Source organism: Trachypithecus francoisi, unplaced genomic scaffold (assembly GCF_009764315.1).
Source record: "Trachypithecus francoisi isolate TF-2019V2 unplaced genomic scaffold, Tfra_2.0 Lachesis_group13, whole genome shotgun sequence".
Taxonomy (NCBI): Eukaryota; Metazoa; Chordata; class Mammalia; order Primates; family Cercopithecidae; genus Trachypithecus; species Trachypithecus francoisi.
In genome coordinates, this window is record NW_022681458.1 from 36,595,008 (window position 1) to 36,617,460 (window position 22,453).

General features: G+C 36.5%; 1 protein-coding gene across 2 annotated transcripts in view; it reads right to left on the reverse strand.

Moving 5' to 3' along the window:
* Nucleotides 1-22,453, reverse strand: part of PARD3B (par-3 family cell polarity regulator beta) — a 1,137,826-nt gene that overhangs the window by 991,685 nt on the left and 123,688 nt on the right. For both annotated transcript variants that reach the window (XM_033230595.1, XM_033230594.1), the window contains exon 2: nucleotides 4,651-4,752. In XM_033230595.1, coding sequence (XP_033086486.1) covers nucleotides 4,651-4,752 — 102 coding nt within the window. The remainder of the gene's footprint in view (nucleotides 1-4,650; nucleotides 4,753-22,453) is intronic.

The following is a 22,453-nucleotide window of genomic DNA, read 5'->3' on the forward strand; positions in this document are numbered from 1 at the left end:
TAGAGGCCACCTACATTCTTCGCTGGTGGCACCTTCTCCAACTTCACAGCTGGCATTGGCTGGATGCATCTTTTTCACATCTATCTCTCTAATACTCACTCTCCTGCCTTCTTTTATTTACAAGAATGCTTGTGACTACATTGGGTCCATCCAAATAATCCAGAATAATCTCTCCATTTTAAGATCCTTAATCACATCTGCAAAGACCTTTTGTCATGTAACATTCATATTCACAGGTTGTAGAGATTAGGGAGTAGACATCTTTGGGGAGCCATTATTCTGCCTACTGAAAATAGCACAGTCTATAGTTGGTGCAAAAAAGTAGTTATTGGAATACAAATTAGTTTTTCTTTGTAACTGTATATGGTGGTTGGACTTCAAGTGCAGACTACAGAGTCCAGCTGAAATTCAACTGTATCTGAATCGAATAATCTAGGTCCTAGAAAATAAGAGGATGCAAAAGAAAGCAACAGAGGTAGAGCTGACAAGACTTTATAATAAACTAGATGCAGGCTATAGGCAAACAGGATTGAAGTATACTAAATATGTATGGCATATTAATTCTGAATTAATTTATAATTAATAAATTGTATATTCAACAGTTTGGTCTATTGCCAACCTTTTCTTAGCAATGGTGGTGACTATGTAAAAGCAGAATTTATGACTGATGAATTTTCATAATAGAAATTTTATAGATACAAATGCCAAACTGCTCGACACATCAGAGAAGAAAATAAATAAGATTACAGAAATTTAAATTCTAGGTTCCAGAGTCTGATTGTGCCATTTACTACCTGTGTGATCTTGGGCAAGTTACTTACAATTTCTGTGATTATTCTGGAAATTAAAAATAGGGATAGCACTAGCTCTTGTCTTCAGGATTGCTTTAAAATAAAGTAGAATAAATAAGGGCCAAAGACATTCTGGGCCATTGCTAGTAATCAATGATTAGGTTGGTACTATTGGGTGAACTAAGTTGGTAGCCTTTAGCAAACAGAGAAGAGACATGAGTGTAAAATTACAATTCTTAGATATTTATCCTAAATAACTTGAATCATCAGACTGATAGACAAACTGAAGAATCTTGAGAATAACTGTCACAACCAGATAATTATTAAGTTTCAGCACAACATTTTATACAAATAGTTATAAGATGCAATATTCCAAAGCTGTTCCAATAATATTTTGACACATATAGGCTAGAAGTAGTATAACACAGCGGAGACTTCATCCCCATAGAAGTTCTACTGGGAAAGCAAGTTTAAAAAACCAAAGCTCCTATGGAATACTATGCAGCCATAAAAAAGGATGAGTTCCTGTCCTTTGTAGGGACATGGGTGCAGCTGGAAACCATCATTCTCAGCAAACTATTGCAAGAACAGAAAACCAAACACCACATGTTCTCACTCATAGGTGGGAACTGAACAATGAGATCACTTGGACACAGGAAGGGGAACATCACACACCGGGGCCTATTGTGGGGAGGGGGACGAGGAGGAGGGATGGCATTAGGAGATATACCTAATGTAAATGATGAGTTAATGGGTGCAGCACACCAACATGGCACATGTATACATATGTAACAAACCTGCATGTTGTGCACATGCACCCTAGAACTTAAAGTATATTAAAAAAATAAAATAAAATAAAATAAAAACCAAAGCTCCCAAAGAGACACCATGTATGCACCAAGCACTACGTTGGCCAAATGAATAATAGAGGTAAGACCAAAGATAAACCACTTTAGGCACAAGTTTTAAAAGTCATTTCTTAAGAACACTGGCTGAACTTTGTTAGAGTCTTCTCTAATTTTAAGTGGAATATCATTTAACCTCTAGCTTCTACCTTTACTGAAGTGTATGGGATGGTGTTACTGTACACTAACTGGCCCAGCCTCCCCTGCTTTCTAAGTTTCTGTTTTTCCTGCCTGATACGTTGCAATCAACCAACAGTTCCTTAATGCCACTTCTCACCTGGAGGGAGAGTCTTTCCTAGGAGGTGAGATATTTTGGGGTTAGCACAATTATTATGTGCATCTATCCATGCCTCTTTGGATTTGTTTTCTATCCATATTTTAAATGCCTAAGATTATTAGGTAGCCAATTTGCAAACAGGTGAACTGTTATTTTGTCTAAGCTCAATACTGCCTTAAAGGATCCTGGGTGAGACTGATACGTCATTAAACATCCACAAAGCCTCATTTATAGTTACTTCTTAATCTAAACTGCCAAAAAGTAAGGAAAAATGAAATTTGGCAGGGTCTTCTTTCTAATCTTAAGATTACCAAGGGTTGTCAAAAAATATGAAATTCTTTTTTTCATTTACTTTTTTTTTTTTTTTTTGAGATGGAGTCTTGCTCTGTCACCCAGGCTGGTGTGCACTGGTGTGATCTCAGCTCACTGCAACCTCCACCTCCCGGGTTCAATTGATTCTACTGCTGCAGCCTCCCGAGTAGCTGGGATTACAGGCGCATGCCACCATGCCTGTGTAAGTTTTTGTATTTTTAGTAGAGATGGGGTTTCAACGTGTTAGCCAGGATGATCCTGATCTCTTGACCTTGTGACCCACCCACCTCAGCCTCCCAAAGTGCTGGGATTACAGGTGTGAGTCGTCGTGCCACTTACTTTTTAAAAGGAAGAAATGGCAACACAGCAACATCAAAAGTATAAATTCTCATGAACTCTGCAGAACAATACCAATTAGGCATCATGTAGAAATACTGAAGTACATTAACTGAATAAAGCTGAACCCAAGCAGTATTAATCCTCGGCTAGGATTTTAACTGATTAGCTCACTTTTTTACCTTATTGAGTAATGGTGGTAGAGTCCCATTAAAACAGATATTACATATAATAAAGCTATATCTGTGTGTAGTAAGTGGATTATGGTTATAAACTGCATTGCTGAGATAGTTTAAAAGAATACTCTAAATGTGAGAGCTCTATAGGACAAATTATTTCCCTGGGCACTGTTCATGGACTTATCCTTCCAGTAACGAGGTATTGGATGGAGCTGGGGTAAGACATTTTCTTCTGGCCCTTCCTAAACTTGCCATTTTTTGGCCCTTCATTTTAATGCTCTGGACATCAGTGAAATCTGAGACAGGAACTGCCTTCTACATTAATAAACAACTAAAATATCTGGATTACTTCAAAGGAAGAAGATGATCTTTAGGGAAGAAGCAGAAAGTGAAATGGGGAAAAAGAAGTAAAAACCCTTCTTTCAGGGTTCTGAAGGTTAATAATGCATTATTTACCCTTTTATTTATCCTGAGACCAACTAAACAGGAAATACATATCAAAATTATATACAATAAGAGTTAAGTGTAGAAAGTAAAGCTGTCTTTTTCACTCATTAATTCAGTAAGTATTTTTGGGAATCAAGTTTGTGTAAGATATTATACCAGATACTATTAACAAAAACACACAAATAAAAATCTCCCAGTCCATGCCCACTAGGAGCTTACAATCTATTTAGGGAAATAAGTAGGTTTATCTAGATATCTAATTATTTCCCTAAATAGACTATAAAACTTAGTTATCTCCCTAAATAGACTACAAATCGCTAATAACAACATAAAGCAAAACAGGTTTGAATTACAAAATAAAATATGAAATGTAAATGCATAAAATGTCTGCAAAGATTAATGTAAGTTTGAACAGTCTGAAGAGATCTTATGGAAAAAGAAAAATATAAATTTTACCTGAGTTTAATAAATCACTTATTTATATTCCAGTCCAGCCAGGTAAAACACAAAAATGTACACATACTCACCCCTGAAATTACGGGGAAAAAATACAGAGAGATACGTTTACAAATATAAATTATATTTGTAATATAATTTGTAAAATTATATTTGTGGCCTAGTACAAACAGCACTAAAGATGTACACTAGAAGAAACTTTGAAAGCTAGATCTCTCTGACAGAATTCAGTTTTTGAAAACACATTAGCCATTGATGACAGGACCCCAGCCTGCAGTATTAAGTGTGTCTCAACAGCAATAATCGTGTGTATTGCAATAAAATAGTACACTTTCATGCCTTCCTCTGTGTCGTCTCAGAAGAAAAATCTCATTAAAACAAGATATTTGCAACAGGATTATTCCCAAAGAAGTGGCAGAACATGCTCAAACTTTTTGGAGTATTCAGTTTAGTGCCTTTTACTGTAGCAATGAAAATAAGCAATGAAAAACACTCAAGATCGTTGTTTGCCAGCTACTTCAAGAAAAATCTTCACTATAATTCTTCATATAACTTTCTGCCCCATTGTATTCTCTACTTGGAAACACATTCACACCTCAGGCATGTAGTTGAATATTTAGCAAGGGCCAGGAATAAACTACAGAGTCAGCAACGACAATGATAATTCCAACAGCCTCACGTATAAAACTAATTTATTAAGACGTATCAGGAACTCTTGGGAATGAAGTGTCTGCTAATTAGGCCAACACAAACAGATTCCCAAACCTTAACAAAGTTTTTCCAAACATCTGATGAAGAACTTTGATTTATGGGCTGTCCAGGTGAAACCTGAACAGATGGTATATTTTAACAATAATTGACACGTGAGTTTGTTGAGGATTTCAGTCTCTTGAAAACATGTAACTCTGTAGAGGAAAACAAAGAGGCACATTTTTAGAGTTATCTACCTTGTCTTTATCTTCAACAACATCTGCCAAGACATCATCTGGATCCAGGATTCCTCCATCTGTATATTCTAAGTGATGAATCTTCACCCAGTAACCAGGACCCTATGGCAGAACAAACAACAAGTTTAATGACCTAATCTATATTAAAAAGTTAAACACATTTTAATGTTTAGAGACATAAGTTGACTTGTTAAAAATATGTTCTAGTAATCAAATTTTTAAACACCGAAAACAAATCCGAGAATCAAGGTGTACATATTTCATCAATTTTCCTGGAAGGTAAATTGCAATGTAAAAATAAACTGCTTGAAAAACATATTCAGGGAATTTTTTTTTTTTTTTTTGAGACGGAGTCTCGCGCTGTCACCCAGGCTGGAGTGCAGTGGCCAGATCTCAGCTCACTGCAAGCTCCGCCTCCCTAGTTTACGCCATTCTCCTGCCTCAGCCTCCAGAGTAGCTGGGACTACAGGCGCCCGCCACCGCGCCCGGCTAGTTTTTTGTATTTTTTTAGTAGAGACGGGGTTTCACCGTATTAGCCAGGATGGTCTCGATCTCCTGACCTCGTGATCCGCCCGTCTCGGCCTCCCAAAGTGCTGGGATTACAGGCTTGAGCCACCGCGCCCGGCCCAGGGAATTTTCATAACCTACAACTCAGGTAATTCCAAGAATACTCTGGAAAAGAAAGATCTTCTTGAGGGTACTTTCTGAAACTAGGAATACAAGTCCAAATAGATCGCAAAGCTGTAGGGGAAAAAACCCAAAAGGCAGAATCTGTGATGGTAATAGCTATCACTACAAAACATATAAATGGAATGTAACCACCAACCTCTTCACCTTTTTAAATCTCCATGCTCAGCATGCAGCCTCACTCTGAGATGGGCAATGATGTACAGAGCAGGAGCTCCAGTCTTGCTTGCCATTTCCTGCAGCATGGCAGCAACTCAAACTGTGTTCAGAGTTGAATGGGGAATTCACTGAGTTGGGGTAGTAATTTAAGAGATGTTCAAATACTGCTTTTTAAATAACTGATTACTTTTAAAAACCGCTTACTCTGATTCTAGAATTTAGAATAAAATAATCTAGCTCATTCAGTTACTATGTACTGCCTATTTCCAGGAAAGCTATGAAAGTGAACCATTATAGCAATGGGACAAGAACATGAACCAGTGAATGAAGTAAAGAAAAACATTAGTAAGGTTTTACCAGAATCCCCAAGCTACAATCAATTTGATTCTGTGAGTCTTAGAAAGCCCCTCAAAGTGGGAAACTTTTGAGCTATAATACACTTGGTATCCAATAAATGAACAGATACCAGTTTGTTAAAAAAGAAAGATGGAAATTCTTCTAGGATAAAGCTCTAAGCCTTTCCCATACGAATCCTTATTAGGGATAAGAACTAATATAACCCATGGAATTCAATTTCAATTTCATAAAAGCTAATAGAAATGGTTGTCATATAGTCTTCTCTTTAGCTGACCCCCAATAAAAGGTAAGGGCATACTATTAAATAATCATTTTTTAAGGCATCTATTTGGAGAGCTACTAAAATGTGACCCAAGTACATAGCTTTCCAGTAATACAACTTGGTAAAGTGATAGGCTTTAAAAATCTAAAGGAATTCTCCTTAGTTAGGCTGTGGACATTTCAAAATTAAGTTTTCCATACAGCATTTTATTCCAAGTAAAATAAAGGGAGTTTTATTTACTTCTAATACTGAGTTTATAGGTGCAAATACCAATGATTTACTAGGAAACTTTAAATGCCTGACTCTGTAGGACAGATAGAGATCTCAAAGATACGAGCAGCGGGAGTATTCAGGTAAGAAAGGCACAGAACTCTCATTATTCAGTTTCTTTAACCAGAGATCTTTGCCAACCCGAAGTAATTGTGCTGTAAAAGATGAGCTAAGTATAATAGGCCAGGTTTCAAAAAGGGAGGATCCTAGCATAGTGAAAACTATGTAATGGCCACTAGACAATACAACTCTCCCCCAGCAATATTTGGGAATTAAATCTTTTTTGTTATGGCCATGCTGCAAGCAACATATTTCTTCAAATCTACCCAGGACTTCTGACTGGAATATCAAATACTATGTATTCCTTGTAAAATGTCTGCTTATAAAAAGAGTTCAATTTAATTAATCTCTATAAACTTCCATTGAGGTTTTTTTGATATATTACTGCTCTGTAGATGAAATCTGTTGATTTTAACCATGTTTATAAAAAGTAATGTATTCTAAAAAGAGTTTTCTTTATAGTATATTTGTACTTAAAAGCAGGCATCTATTAGCTATCTGCTTTTTTCTCGTGTTCAGTTTGTAAAAGCAGATTGTATTCCCTAAGATGGAGGTAAACAATCATCCTTCACCACTGCAGTAAGTTAAAACACACCTTTCTTCCTGCCTAGAGGTAGACACACAGAGAGAGGAAAACCAAAGAGTCCTAATTTAAAATAAAGTAACTCAGAAAACACCCAGAGATAGGATCTGATCAGTGGCAAAGAGCATATCAAACAAATGGCAGCAAGATGGGGGTTGCTACATCACATATATTCTTCCCTCATTCATACTCCTGGGATCCAAGACATTGTGGAAAATAAGACACGGGAGTAGAAACTAAGACACTGTTGTCTAATTTGATTCAAAAGAGCTCAGAACTCAATGAAGTAAAAAAGTATCTTGATGCATTTTGGAAAAATATATTTGACCCCAAAATTTTAAGTGAATAAAATGGTGTCAGAATATGGAAAGACTGCAATTTGAACTCCCTCTTCCACATTGATATTGCCATTTTGTACATTCCAAAGAAGAAAAAAGTAGGCTAATGATGGGCACACATCTATACCTAACCCTGAACAAAAACAGACAAGCCATAGGAAATCAGTCTCAGGGTTAATGTTTTACACATCTGAGAGGGGGGAAAATGTCAATAAACCACAGTACATACCAACTGTGATTTTGTCCCCATGGTATTTTGTCCACAGTGCTACTGATCACTCAAAAATGTACATACAATATATGCAACCTACAGCCATTGTAAGACCATAAATTTATCCTGACTCTCTTATGCATGTAAAAATTTCAACCATTACATTGCAGTCAACATTTTGCATTTCATTTACTTGGTTTTATTGCCATCAGGAATAAAACTGATCAGACATGAAAAGGTGTTCACATATGTGTTCTGGTTCATACTGTCACTGGGAAAAGTTTACTCTATTTTTTATGATTATGACATTTAACTTACCTTTATATTGCACAAGTAACTGTGGTACACATAACTTTTAAATCATTTTGAAAATATCTCTAATATATGTGCTCATTTTATTATGCAATGTCTTACTATTTATACTCCTAGGATCATTCAGGTATTGACAAATAATGTTATAATTATGTTTTCTCCACTTCTGATATTGTATCTGTTTTTAAAATAAAACAGTTAATTTAAATGCTACTGAAATTTTAAAACTAAAACTAGTCTATGAGAATGAATTGCAAAAGGAAAGCAAAACAAAAACACATGCATTACAGGAAGAAGACAGAGTATTTTTAATGATCAAATGTAAAAATGGTTCCAAATAGGCATTAATACTAACAGCGCCAAGACCTTCACTGCGGGTAGATGACACAAAATTTTACCTTATGCCTTAGAAAATTTACATTAACCATGTTTGAAGTACAGTAATTTTCCACTTGTAATACCTAAAGGAGTAGACTGGCAACCCACATACTATAAGGCTGTGACTACCAAGAACTGGGATTATGCCAATAATCACAAGAAAGGGAAAACTTGGAGGGGCCCAACCAAGATGCCTGTGGTCCAGGAAAGGAAAAAATAGCTTGCAGTGGCAGCAAGGTCCCAAAGTAAGGAGAACGCTGCAAACGAAAAGCCGATTTTTGGAGAAGGGCTACATTAATTACAGTCCTCAGCCATGCAACTGGTTTCCTGGTGGCTTAACGTTTTTACTAGAAGAATCTCACCCACTGGAACACAACAGCAATAGTTAAATGGAAGGTAAAAACAAAACAGAATTTTCTTTATAGAATTTAACTTCATGAATTTGGTGGCACATGTCCACAAAATAAGATTTCACCTACAGGTCAGGTAATGTAGGTACTATGTGTTTTATATGATTAACTCATTTATCCTCAAAATGCCTCATAAAACAGTTAATCCATTTTATAGATGAGAAAACCAAGGTAGGTGAATTAATTTTCCAAAGTTCAGACACTGCATAAGCAGGAAAGCCAAGGTGGGATTTTTAAACACAAAGTATTTTATTAAACAACTTAATACAAAGCACAATTATCAAGGAATTAGGCTAGGAATCAGGTCCATTTCTATTCCTACATAAGCATATGGACCCAAGCAAGTTGCCATTATTCTGGGCCTTGGGTGCATCATCATTAGTGAGCCTGGAAACTCGATGGCCTTTTGTATGATGTACCTCATAGAGGTCAAAACATAGAGACAACGGCGGGTGACAATGGAAGGCCCTAAATTCTTTGCTTAAGTGGATCTGTCCCATGCTTCACAAATGAGAATTAAGTGGGGAAACTTTCAAAACATAATCTTCATAATCATAGATTTAAGGGTTTTGGAAACAATGGAAAAAGATCTTACTGCCAAGAATACAGAGGGAGTTTGAGGCACTGGAAATTAGACAGAGAATTATAAAAATGTACATGCACATAACACTTAATTACTTTTATAATAATCTTCTGGGGGCATTCTCCCCTCTACCCAAGACCAAAAGAGAATCAGATGCCCCACAATGCTCCCAGGAAGGAGAAGGTGACAGAGCATGTCTGCAGACTGTTTGGGGCAGACAGAGAACAGGAGCCTCTGAGTAGCCAGCCACAGAGTAGTGTAGGGAAAAACAAGAGTTTTGGAAAATGATGCCCAAACAAAGCCTAGCAGAGCAGCACTGACACCTAAAAGGAAAGCATCAAGCCAGAAAACGCAGTAATGAATATAGAGTTTATTATGAACCAGCCCTAACTGGCTTCAGAACACACCTTCACCTTCCTAAAATAGATCAACCAAGTATAAACTTCAGGAGAACAGCCTAGAAGAACATGAGCTAAGGCTGTTTGAATTAACTACAGTATGTTTCCAAAGAATTCAGCAGAACTAGAATAGGATCTGGAGTTTTTATGCTGGGTTGAAAGTAACACCTGGCAAGTTCAATAGAATTATAAACCTTTAATTACATATAAAATGAGGGAGAATTAGTCCATACGTATATTCACTTCCAGATCTAAAAATCTACGGTCCCATCAAAAGAAAGTTGGTATGGCCATACTAATCCTAATATCAGATGAAGGAGACATCAAGGAAAGAAGTATTAACAAAAAATAAAGTGGGATATTCAATCATGATAAAAGGATCGATCTACCAGAAAGGTAACAATGTTAAATCTCTATGTACCGAATAATATAACTGTAATACATATACTGTCAAAATGAAGAGATGTTTTAAAAATATTTCTAAAACACAAATTGGGAGACTTGATAGGAAACAAAAAAAATGAGCAAGATATAAATCATCTGACTAACACAAGTAACAAATGCAGCCTAACTTATTTGTATTATATTTACACACACAAACACACATATATGCACACACACAGTATAACCAAAAAGATCAGAAAATACTTTATAAGTGTACATGGAACATGTACCAAATTTCAAAGGTCTGAAATCATTTAAAATATGTTCTCTTATCACAGTAGAATCAACCACAGAAAGACATCTAGAAAAATGCCCAGCTGTTTGGAAATTAGGATATACAGTTCTGAAAAATCCATAGATGAAAAATAAAGGCAATGAGAAAATAATTTTAATAATTAAAATAGCAAAAATGTGTGGAATGCACGTAAATCGGTGCCAAATGTGTCAGTTATGGTCTTTAATGCACATATTAACAAGAAAAATGTTGATCAAACAGCTAGAAAAAAAATAGCTAATGAAATCCAAAGACATGGTGAAGAAAATAAAGAGCAAAGAACAATGAAATAATAAAACAACAACAAATAAAAATCAAAGTTGGCTCTATGAAAAGCTTGACAAAACTAGTAAGTACATAGCAGAACCAATCAAGAAAAATAAAACAAATTTCCAAAATCAGGAAGGAACAAAGGCAAGCAAAACCATTATAGATCCTATAGATACTGAAGAGAATATTCTAAAAGCCTTGGACCTATAAATTTAATAATTTTTATAAAAATGAATGAATTCTTTGAAAAATACAACTTATCAAAATGGACAGTAAAAATAGAAAATATGAATACAAAAACAACAAGAATGAAATTGAATTTGTTTCAAAATCTTCCAAAAGGTTCCTTCAAAAGGAAAATTCTCAGCTCAGATGACATCACAGGTAAAAATCTTCCTAATATTTGAGCAACAAATGATGCCAATCTTTTATACAAATACTTCTAGAGACTAGAAAAAGAGAAAAATTCTCTCAGCTCTTTTTTAAAAAGATAGCACAAATTTGATACCAACATCCTTACAAGGATATTACAAGAAATAATAGACCAGTCTCTCTCTCTCTCATGAATATGTAGGTGAAAATCTTAAACATTTGTAAATCAAATTCAGTGATGTCTATACATGATAACCAAGTGGAAATTATTACAGTAATGCAAGAGTTGTTTAAAAGTCAAAAATAAACCAAAGTTATTCACAAATTAATATAGAAAAAAGGATAAAAATCAAATGATCATCACAATGGATGCAGAAAAAGCATTTGAGAATATGCACTACCAAATCACAGTATAGAAGTATCTTAGTACATAAGGCAAACCACTAAAGAAAACCAGCTAAAGATTAAAAAATTAAAACATTTACAATAGCATAAAATCACATACTTATAAGTCTAACAAAAATACGAAAAACATTTATGCTTTAAAATTATAAAATATTAGGAAAAAATAAAGAAGACTATCATAGATTGAAAAACTCACTATTGTGAAGATATTGATCTTGTCCAAGTTGATTGGGGTTAGGGTAAGGATTGTGAGAATACAAAGCAACTACAATTCCAGTACACTAAGGGTAAAAGTGTAAATGTATACAATCACTTTGGAAAACTGGCAGTAACTGAACATAAACATGCCATAAAGCTGAATGAACATCACACGTAACTCAGCAATTCCACTTCTAGGTATATATCTAACAGAAATCTAGGTATATATCAAATCCCGCTATGAATATTCTGTGTGTCTTTTGGTTAGGTATATATCTAACCAAACAACACACAGAATATTCATAGCAGGATTATTTTTAATACTCAAAAATCTGGAAATAGCTCAAATACTCATAACCAGTAGAATATATAAACTACAGTACGTCCATGCAATGGAATACCATACAGCAAGAATGAACAAACTACAAGTTTATGCGACAACATGAGTAAATCTCGCAACATGAAATTGCATAAAAAGAGCGAAAAACAAAACAAGCACATCTTGTATGATTATATGCATAACAAGCTCAAAAGACGCATAACTGATTCACAATGTAGAAGTCAGGAGACTGGTTACTCCTTGTGAGGGGGAAGGGCAGTGAGTAGAAAGAGGCATGAAGCGGCTTTCAGGGCAATGTTCTATTTCTTGACCTGTATGCCAGTGATACAGAAAGGAGGCAGGGAAATACTGGATAGAAGAGGGCAGCTCCCTGGCGAAGACCCCACCCTTGAGTCTGGAATTTGCAGCCCTAAATGAGCACAGTTATCCCTGTTTTCCTGCTCAAATGTTACTTTTTGGCCCACCCAGCCTCCGTATCTTCTGCTGATATAAACCTCAGAGCTCAGCTGGCAGAGAGACAAGAGGCTGAAGTGACTGGGCATCAGAGACTAAGGATAGACGCGGCTTAACGTCAGACCACATGACTTCGGAGATGACCCAGCTGGAGTCAGCCAGGCTTCAGGGAAAGATCACTTTCTTCCCGTACCATCCCTGTTCTAGCGCCTCTGGCACTGACAGCCACCTCCATCAGTCAATAAAACCTCTGCATTCACCATCCTTCAAGTCCGTGTGACCTGATTCTTCCTTGATACCAGACAAGAACCCGGGTACCAAGAGGGCAGGCTATATGTCACCCTGACTCTCCCCTGAGCTGGGTAAGGCTTAGCTCTCTGTGAATGGCAACAGCTAAAAGGGCATTGTTTGTAACACACACCTCCTGGGGCTCCAGAAGTTGCAGGCATCCACTGATCGCTACCACAGGCTGGTACTTGGTTTGGTCCTGCCAGCGCCTAAAGGCACTTGCCCCAGCTCCTGCACCTGCTCACCTGCGTGCTCCCCCTCCCACAAGGGGTTCCAGCTGGGCTGCAAAGGAGCCACCCCTCATGGCAAGTCCTGCGAGGGGATCAGGGAACTCTCCTGTCTCAGTAGCTACACTTATTTGTGTACTTTTCTGTATGTGTGATATAATTCCAAGGTATTTACATAAAAATGAAAATAGTATCTTTGCTTCCAAAAATGTGACTTTTCAAACTGAAATACCTAATTTGTTCCTTTTGCACACGCCATCTCTACAGCTAAACAAATGAAGACCACCAAAAAGCTGTTCAGAGTAAGAGTCTAGTTTCCTTAGAAGGATAAGAACAAATCCTAAAACAACAGGAATGTAGAAGTCCCAGAAGATGGGAAGGCCAGGTCATCCTACCAACAGAACATGTAGCTAACTGACTACCAGTTATTCAACACTTCTAAGAAGCCCAGGAGATGCTTAGTTGACCACAGGCTTTAACGAGTCAGCAGTGATGAGTCTGCTAAAAATATTGTTATTACCATCTTAGGCTATGATAATACAAGGACTGTGTGAAAACAGAACAAGGAATCATTTCACTCTGGGTCAAAGTGGTCCCACTACATTTACAGTATTTTGTCAAATTTGAAGAGACCATCATTAACTAACTGGAGATGACCCATATGACAGTAACCACAAAGGTTAAGGAGATGGAAATACATCTTATGATGAGTGAGCTGAACTAATTTAGGCTTGTCTAAATTGGAGGACAAAAAGGAAAACACTTTGCTATTTCAAAGACAGAACTACAGTTTACAGGGCACTGAGCTCTTAAAAGTTATGAGGTAAGGTAAAAATCACTTATTATTAAAATTACTCCTAAAATTCCCCTAGGGAGACACCACAATGGAAGTGAACATACATCCTCTGAATAAGGCCAATGCTACTTGTTTTTAATCTAGGCTTGGAGTGTTCATTGTCTTTTCAGTTGAGCACCAGAGGAAGTATCTGGATTACACTGGAGACCATATTTTATGAAAAAGTTTTATCTTAAACACTTAGACCTCCATAAGTAAGTACATGAGAACTGAGGCAACAGAGGTAACAGCGAGAGTTACATGACCATAGGAGATTTCCAATCCAACTAAAAGACTTCCACATAAAAGAAAGATTTGGCTTCTTCTGTGCTGTTCCGGAAAGAATACATAGTCTACATAGACAACAGAGAGGTAGACACTCAGCATAAGAAAGATCCTTCAAAAAGAACAATCTTGGCCAGGTGCAGTGGCTCACGCCTGTAATCCCAGCACTTTGGGAGGCCAAAGTGGATGGATCACGACCTCAGGAGTTTGAGACCAGCCAGACCAACATGGTGAAACCCCGTCTCTACTAAAAATACAAAAATTAGCTGGGTGCGGTGGCATGCGCCTGTAATCCCAGCTACTCAGGAGGCTGAGACCGGAGAATTGCTTGAATCCAGGAGTGGAGGCTGCAGTGAGCCGAGATTGCGCCGCAGCACTCTAGCCTGGATGACACAGCAAGACTGTCTCAAAACAACAACAACAACAACAACAATCATAGAGTAGAATGGGATGTATGGTGAAAACACGAGCTCTGTACATCTGTCAAGAGTGAAGCAAAGGCTAGATAGCCATATCTCAAGGATGCTACAGGATAAGACGTGAGACTTCTGTGATCCTGAAGATCCCCTCTAACTCTCAGACCTACAGTACCTAGAACCTCAGAGATCCTTAGGGCTTTGAACTCTTGAAAGAGGAAATCTCGCTGTAGGGTAGGAATATAGATTCGGCAATTCTGCAGGATTCCCCTGTTACTGTGCACCACCAAGCAGAAAGTCTATTAAGCAAAACATCATGTTTTGAATTCCCCAGTCTACCAGTTATTCCAGTATCTTGCCATGTAGCCTGAAAATTCATTAATTTATGAACAAATTTAAGAAAGACGTCTTTCATCTCCAAGATAAAAGAAATACTCCGGTGTGTGGGGGGGAAGCCTGAGAATTTTATATTGATTAGAACATTAGTTTTGAATAGGCTGTTTTCTCACTCTAAAATAGTTCTCCTCCTACCTTCCCCTTATTACCACCCCACCCCCACCCCCCCGCCACACCAAAAAAATACTTGGAATTTTCAAGCCTTGACTAGTAAATTCGTAAGTTCAAAGACTGGAAGGAATTCATTGGCTCAGAGAGCACCAAGAATAGGCCTCTTATTTTAAAGAGAGGGAACCAGTATAAACCAGTATGGCTTAACAAAGGGTAAGCCATAGAAAAGGTATTAATAGTTGTTTTCTTCTGATGTATAATTTTAAACAAAATAATTGCAATATAAAAGCACCAACAATTCCAGGGAATTTTTTTCTATATTATCTCATAATCTAAGTTTTAATAATATTACTTTATTCCTTTTTTCAAGTATAAAAATATTTAAGTATTGAGACATATATTTCACTTCCTAGTTCATATATCAGCTAAATATTTAAAGGAATGTTAATTACCCCATGTCACTTCTCATTCAGCTTTGTGAAGTAACCATAAACTCTGCAGTTTTCTTTATATAAAGGGCTTTAGAGGTTCATTTTTCATTTTAGGATTAATCTAAATTTATTTGAAGAAAAAAGGTCCAGATCTAGATAGAGTTTTTTTTAATAAAGAACAAATTTTAATTATTTCCAAATGTACTGTCTACATCATCTCAAGACACTGACTTTTAAAGAATATAGAAATTTCATTTTCCTAGCTCTAGGAGTAAGTTCAAGCCTCACTCTTAAATGCATGCAAGTACAGGCCTTATGTAACTCTTCAGGTTCATATATAGTATAATCGCAAAACTGAAGTTATATCAGGAAAATTAAATGTTAAAAGTCTGAAATTTTTAAAAAATTAATCTCTACTAAAAAAATACAAAAAACTAGCCGGGCGAGGTGGCGGGCGCCTGTAGTCCCAGCTACTGGGGAGGCTGGGGCAGGAGAATGGCGTGAACCCGGGAGGCGGAGCTTGCAGTGAGCTGAGATCTGGCCACTGCACTCCAGCCTGGGCGGCAGAGCAAGACTCCGTCTCAAAAAAAAAAAAAAAAAAAAAAAAAAAAAAAAAAAAAAAAATTAAATACATTTAATGCATAATTGATGTAAATATATTTAAATAGGTTAAATGAATTTAATCCATTTAAAAACAATTCTTGGTATGAAAGACGTAAAACACTAAACCATTACTAATAATATTGAAAAACAATGTCTCAAAGTAATTTTAAAGAAAACAGCTGATTTTTTAAAAATTCTGTTTTCCATTATTTGTTTCCAATGAAATGTTATACTCCAAAGCCCTGGATGCCAAGGTTTTAGAAACTTGTGTGGTCCAGAGGAATTCAAAGCCTACAGTTAAAAAGTGGAAGCAGCCATCTCTCCAAAGAGAAGAGCAAGTTATTAATTTTTAGACTAATTCTTCCATTATAAAGTCCTGAAAAGCATTCTGTTACAAAATGAATTTTAATAAGAATGAATTTGAGAATGCAAATTTGTACAACTCACAGTTTACTTAATATCTCCAATTTAAACTCTCTTGGTGCTATAATGTTGGCATCTTTGTATGCTAACTCCAAAGAATACTTTCAACAGATACTGTCTATCAGTTGTGTGTATCTCTGTGTATATGAATGACTGAGGAAGGTTTAAAGCATTTTACAGGTAACAATAACGGCCCTTAGCTCTTTACCTGAACACAGTTTTATGGCTCGATCACAGAAGAGATTAAGACACAGAAAGGAGAATTTTAATTTATTGCAGAAGAGGTACTGGTGGCCATATTTATAAAATAAGTTAACTTTAATAAACTAACTCTAAGATAAACATAAAGACTTCATCAACTTTATTGCAACCACCCACCTCCCCCAGCCCCCACCCCCTATCCACACTGTTTATGAAACTTCTTTTCAGTGTAGCAGTAATAGGAATAGTAAGGGATTATTTGCCTCTGATCTTCCTAAGGACTGGGGATAATACTGCCTGCTACTGTTAGCTGTGTTTCTCTAACAACTTCATTCCTCCAGAATGCTGCAGATGGATCACAAGTTAGCTAAAAAGAACACAGAGAATGCAGAGAAGAAAGTAGGAAGAGCTAAGCTCAAGTATCCCCTACTCAGAGAGAAATTTCTCGACCTAACTAACGCTGATTCCCTGGCAGTATCATAAATTATCAATATCATATGTTATCCTTATTTTATTCAATTATTTGTTAATTTTATGGCTTAGTCTGCCCCAGCTACAACATAAGCGCCATGATTCAGAAACCTCATTTATCCTATTCACTTCCATATCCCCAGCACCTAAAACTACTTCTGACATTCATTATGTATTTGTCATACAAATGAAGACAATGAGAAACATAAAGGAGTAAGAAAGTAGGGGGAGGGGCTCATGGCATATAACAGAGAAAGCCATTTTATTGATACTGAGTAAAAGCTCAAATCTTGACATCTAGATCTGTTGATACAGACAAGGGCAGCATGGGAGAAGCAGAAACACCATAGACTGCAGGTCAATGGCAGTCATTTCTGCAACATGTGCTGAGTTCTTGCAGCATCTAAGAAAAGAAGAGAATAAAAATCCAGCCCTTGGAAGGAATAAAGCTTAAATTTTAGTGAAGGGAGACGACAATAATTAACAAACAAAATATATATGTGAATTAATGATATGCTAGTAAGTGATAAGCAATTTGAGAGATAAAATAGAGTGGGATGAGGAGGATGGGGAGTACAGGCAGTTTGTATTTTCAAATAAGGGGTCAGGCCAGGCCTCCATGAAAAAGTGACATTTGAGCACAGACTTGAGGCAAGTCATGGGCAAGTCTCATTGCAGTCATTTGTAAAATAAGTCAAAGCTCAGAAAAGCAACCCTTACATGAGAGTGGGAAAACTAGTTCACTTGTCAGGTTGAATAAACTTGATGGAGATGCAAAAACACCAAGTGGTAGTAACCACCTCTCTACCCTTGCCAAGAGTATCTTGCATCACACCGAGTAAATTTTTTATTCCACTCTAAAAAATGAAATAAAATTCTACTAGTTTTTATATCACCATTAAATGTGTTTAAAGATACCTTTTCTTTTAAATGAAAATCCTTCTAGAAAGGAAGCAGAAGGGACTTACATGCTATTTGCATCTCAGATTTTTTTTTTTCCAAACAGCTGAAGTACAGCACAGCAGGATTGGCTGGGCATGTCCCACATAAACAGGATAATTCAGCACACTCTCCAAAATGCTTAGTGGAAAAAGTATGAGCTTTAAAGTAAGACAAGGCTGAAATTCAAAATCTACCACTCATAAATGGGAACGATATCCTCTATCCTCACTGGATTGTGAGAAATTTATTACATATTCACATACATGGACACACAGATATATACATACATATAGTTTCTTTCTTGGCACCAGACTCTTACATTCCAAAGGCAGAGCCATTTCTGATGTGTATGCCACTGTAATCCCAGCATCTGACACTGCACTCCTCTTACAATAGATGTACAATAAACAGTGCCTGTGATTATTACTACTCTGCATAATTCCTCAAAACTGGAAGCTAATGAGCAGTTAGGAGGGCAAAGAGACCCTCTGGGCTTGGGAAAGAATAAAGTCAGCAGGAAGTGAGCAAAAGGCCCAGAAAGAGAAGCACCAGAATGGTACACAAGTTTTTCACATGTCAAAAATTTGGCTGGGAAGAAATGCTCTTCCCAATTTCTTTTCTATGCCTATGATCAAAATGTAGTCTGTAGGCTAATGCATTCCATGAAACTGTTTGTTTTTCATTTGCAATAAAAGAAATACAAAAATTGGGAGTAAGCATTTTTAAAAATTTATAGCAATTTTTTATTGCTACAATATTCATGCACATGATTTTGTATTTTATAAAAGTATCTGTTTGCCACAGATGAACAAACAAAACAATCTGGTACTCTATCACAAACAGTTTGAGAATTTCTGGATACACTGGACATCTGCCCTTCATGTCCAGTGCCTTAGCTAAGATTCATAATTAACTGACACATTCATTGACGTTAATCAAAATGTTGACATATGAAAAGCCCATGCAGACAATACAAATTTTCATTTAAATATTCTTTACACGGGAAAAAGTAAGCCAAACTCCAAAAACAATTAGCTAAAACTTTTTAGAAAATTTTAGAAAATAGCCTGCCAACAAATGGTGATCCAGATTCTCTTGGGTGTAACACCTTATCTACTTCAGGAGAGCGAATGAGTAGATGAAGACACGAAAAACAATGTAGTATTGCCTACAATGATGTACCATTATACCGTTATTACACTACTAAGTTATAAATACAGTGGGAGGGAAATGCCAAGCAGGAATGAAGAGGCAAACAACAACAACAAAATTAAGCTCAAAATTCACCTTATAAAGAAAGATGCTAAAAATTATAGAAAAATAATCAAAATGTTGAGGAAAAAGTTTTCTGAGGATTATATCACACTATCAATTGCATACATGCACATATATATTTGAATATATTCATTAATGCATACATATTAATATAACCCCAAAGGTGACATGTCTATAGGTCTGTTTTTTTTTTCAGTTTGTAAATGAAAATAAGTTCCGTCTTTATTGTTTTGAAAATTGCAGATGCAGAAATATTTGAATTTTAAAAATTATCAGCTAACACACATTCACAGTTACAGTCATTACGACTATCTCATTCCTTCTTTGAAAATCATCCCCAAACAAGAAAATTAAGAAACAAAACCATAAACTCTATCTTCATGGAAGTAGCAGATATCTGTAACTCAAATCACAACATGAAGACAGAAAAGGGACAAAGAAGTAATGACTTCTCAGAGGGGAAGAATGTGAAACCCAAGCTCCTGCCAATGAAGAGAGCTAGCATGAAACACAAGCCTATCTACTTCGACAGGGTCTAAAGACCCCAGGTATCATGAAGAGTAGATGAAGGTGGGGCTGAAAATGGTGAACAAAAGTTGCCTGACAAATTCTTTAAGGAAGGATAAAACTCCTAGGTAGATGCTCCCCACCATCTCACTCATCAAGAGGCAAGAGATATAATCTCTGAAGAAACTGAAAAAGAGCAAGATCCAGACTCCAAGACATCAGGCACAGAGAAGGGCTGAATGTAAAAGGCTACAGACTAAAGACTGGGGGTCACATGCCAACTTTGCTACTCCATTCAACCCCAGCAAGGTAAAAACCAGGCTTACACTCAACCCTCCTCCCAGTCACTCTGGACAGGTGATTAGACGAATGTGCTCCACCAAAATGAGGGACCCAGGGAACAGAGCACCCAACATATAAGAGATGGGAAGGGAATTCTCAGATAAACAGTGACAGCAATTAACATAACCATGCAAGGGCTTAGAGAAAAATCAACCCTGATGTGATCAGGACAATGAAGGCTCCAGGAGCAATGTTACTAGAAAAAAGTTCAAAATCAATAGATTTTTGATGGTTTTAACTCGGTGGAAGATTGCAGTAAGAGACATTTTACATAACTATTAAAAAGAATGGAAAGAAAGTATGATATTCAACAAAAACTAAGCAAATAAAGTCAGTAACTCCAGTAAAACCAAAAGTTTGCACGAGACAAAAGGCAACCATAGTTATGGGCTCAAAAGTAACAATAGCTGCATTCTCATAATAGTAAAAACACTGAATACGCATTTAAGCAAATAGTCTAACAATAATTTTAGGAAACGAGGGGGAAAATATGTTATAGCTTGAGTTATAGCTGTAAAATAACTAGTATTTTCAACTACCTTAATCAGATGTAAACAAACTGTCTAAAATTGATGAAACAAAGAATAGCAGTAAATTCATATTCAGACATAAAAGCACACTGGTATCCCTTGATTCATACGTTATTTAGAATTATGGAGAAAAACAGAACCTGTGGGGTTTAGAGTGAAGTGTTTGGAGTGACTGCTCTTAGAAGTGGTTTGGGCAGCAGGAGTCCAATGGACCACTATTTTTATCTTGGGCCTTTTAGCACTATTTGACCCTAAAAACTAAGAACTGGCAAACTGTGACCCATGGGCCAAATCCTACCTATCACTGCTTTTGTAAATAAAGGTATAAGGGAACACAGCCAAACTCAGAGTTGAGCAGCTGCAACAGAGGTCATGTAGCTTACAAAGGCTAAAATATTTACTTTCTAGATCTTCACAGAAAACTTTACCAACCCTTCTTTAAACCATGCATAAGCATTACTTTGATTTAAAAAAATTAAATAGTACAAGAGTGGCCCAGTTCTGTATTCTCTAGAGGCAACTCTTTTAGATCTTTTAGTCTTTCTGAATTTTAACCCTTTTTTCTAAATAATAAGCATTTCTGACTGTTCCAACTGTTCAACTTCAGAAATCATCTTTCAACTTTCTGAAATCATTCATGGGGACTTAGTGAATTTAGAGTCCCCCAACTTTTCCATCCTTTCCATTCATAGAGTTACTCAAATATTTTTATTCCCTTTAGTGGTTACCTTTACCTTTAATGAATGACTATGTTTATCCTGTCATCTAAAACAGCATCTCTTCATTCCTCGGAGTAAAAGAGGACTGGCAGCCCTTACTCTTTTCCTCACCTTCCACTCTTTCCTTCCCATTTCTGTCAGCTCTACCTTTACTTTTATGCTACTGAAGTTGCAAATATTTACATTCTTTTCTGTAATTATAACCATACTTTCTCTATCATTTGATTCCAAAAGTTGAAAACCAATAGACAGCATGGACATTTATTGCAACCAGGGAAATCGTGTTCCCTGAGAAACCAAATAAGAAATGACTATTTGTCAATCCTAACAGTGCCAATGTCATAACTACTAAGCCATTCAAACAAGAATGTTTAAACATATTCTTTTTACAGCTCAAAAGCATGTTGGGTCACTGTTATGCAAGCTATAAGAGGTGACCTCAGTATCAAAAATATATAGAGTTATGCCAAAATGGACTTCTGTAATAATTATGTATTGATAAAAGTGGATATAATCATATTCAATAGCAAAACAAATGATCCAGTTTTGTATAGGTAAAAAACATTACTCCTTATGAAAGTAAACATGGTTGCCCTTGATCATATAAAGTAAAAATAGGCTAACACTTTTAGGAAAAATTACAAATGCCTGGTATCTAGAATATAAGAAGCAACACATTCATATTGGCAAACTGAAATAAAGAAGGGTTCTACTGGTTTCCTATGTCTCCTGTTACAAATTATCTACCAACTTAGTGGCCTGCAATAACACAGATTTATTATCTTCTAATTCTGCAAGCCAGAAGGCAGGCATGGATCTTACTAGGTGAACATCAAGGTGTGAGTGGACCTGAATTCCTTCTGGAGGCTCCAAGGGAGGATTCATTAACTTACCTTTTCTACCTTATAAAGAGGTTGTCCACATTCTTTAGCTCCTTGGTCCCTTCCAACTTCAAAACCATCAGAGGCCAGTCAAGTCTGACCTTCTCTCCTGCTTCCTTCACCCAGAAATAAGGACCCCTGTGATTATACTGAGCC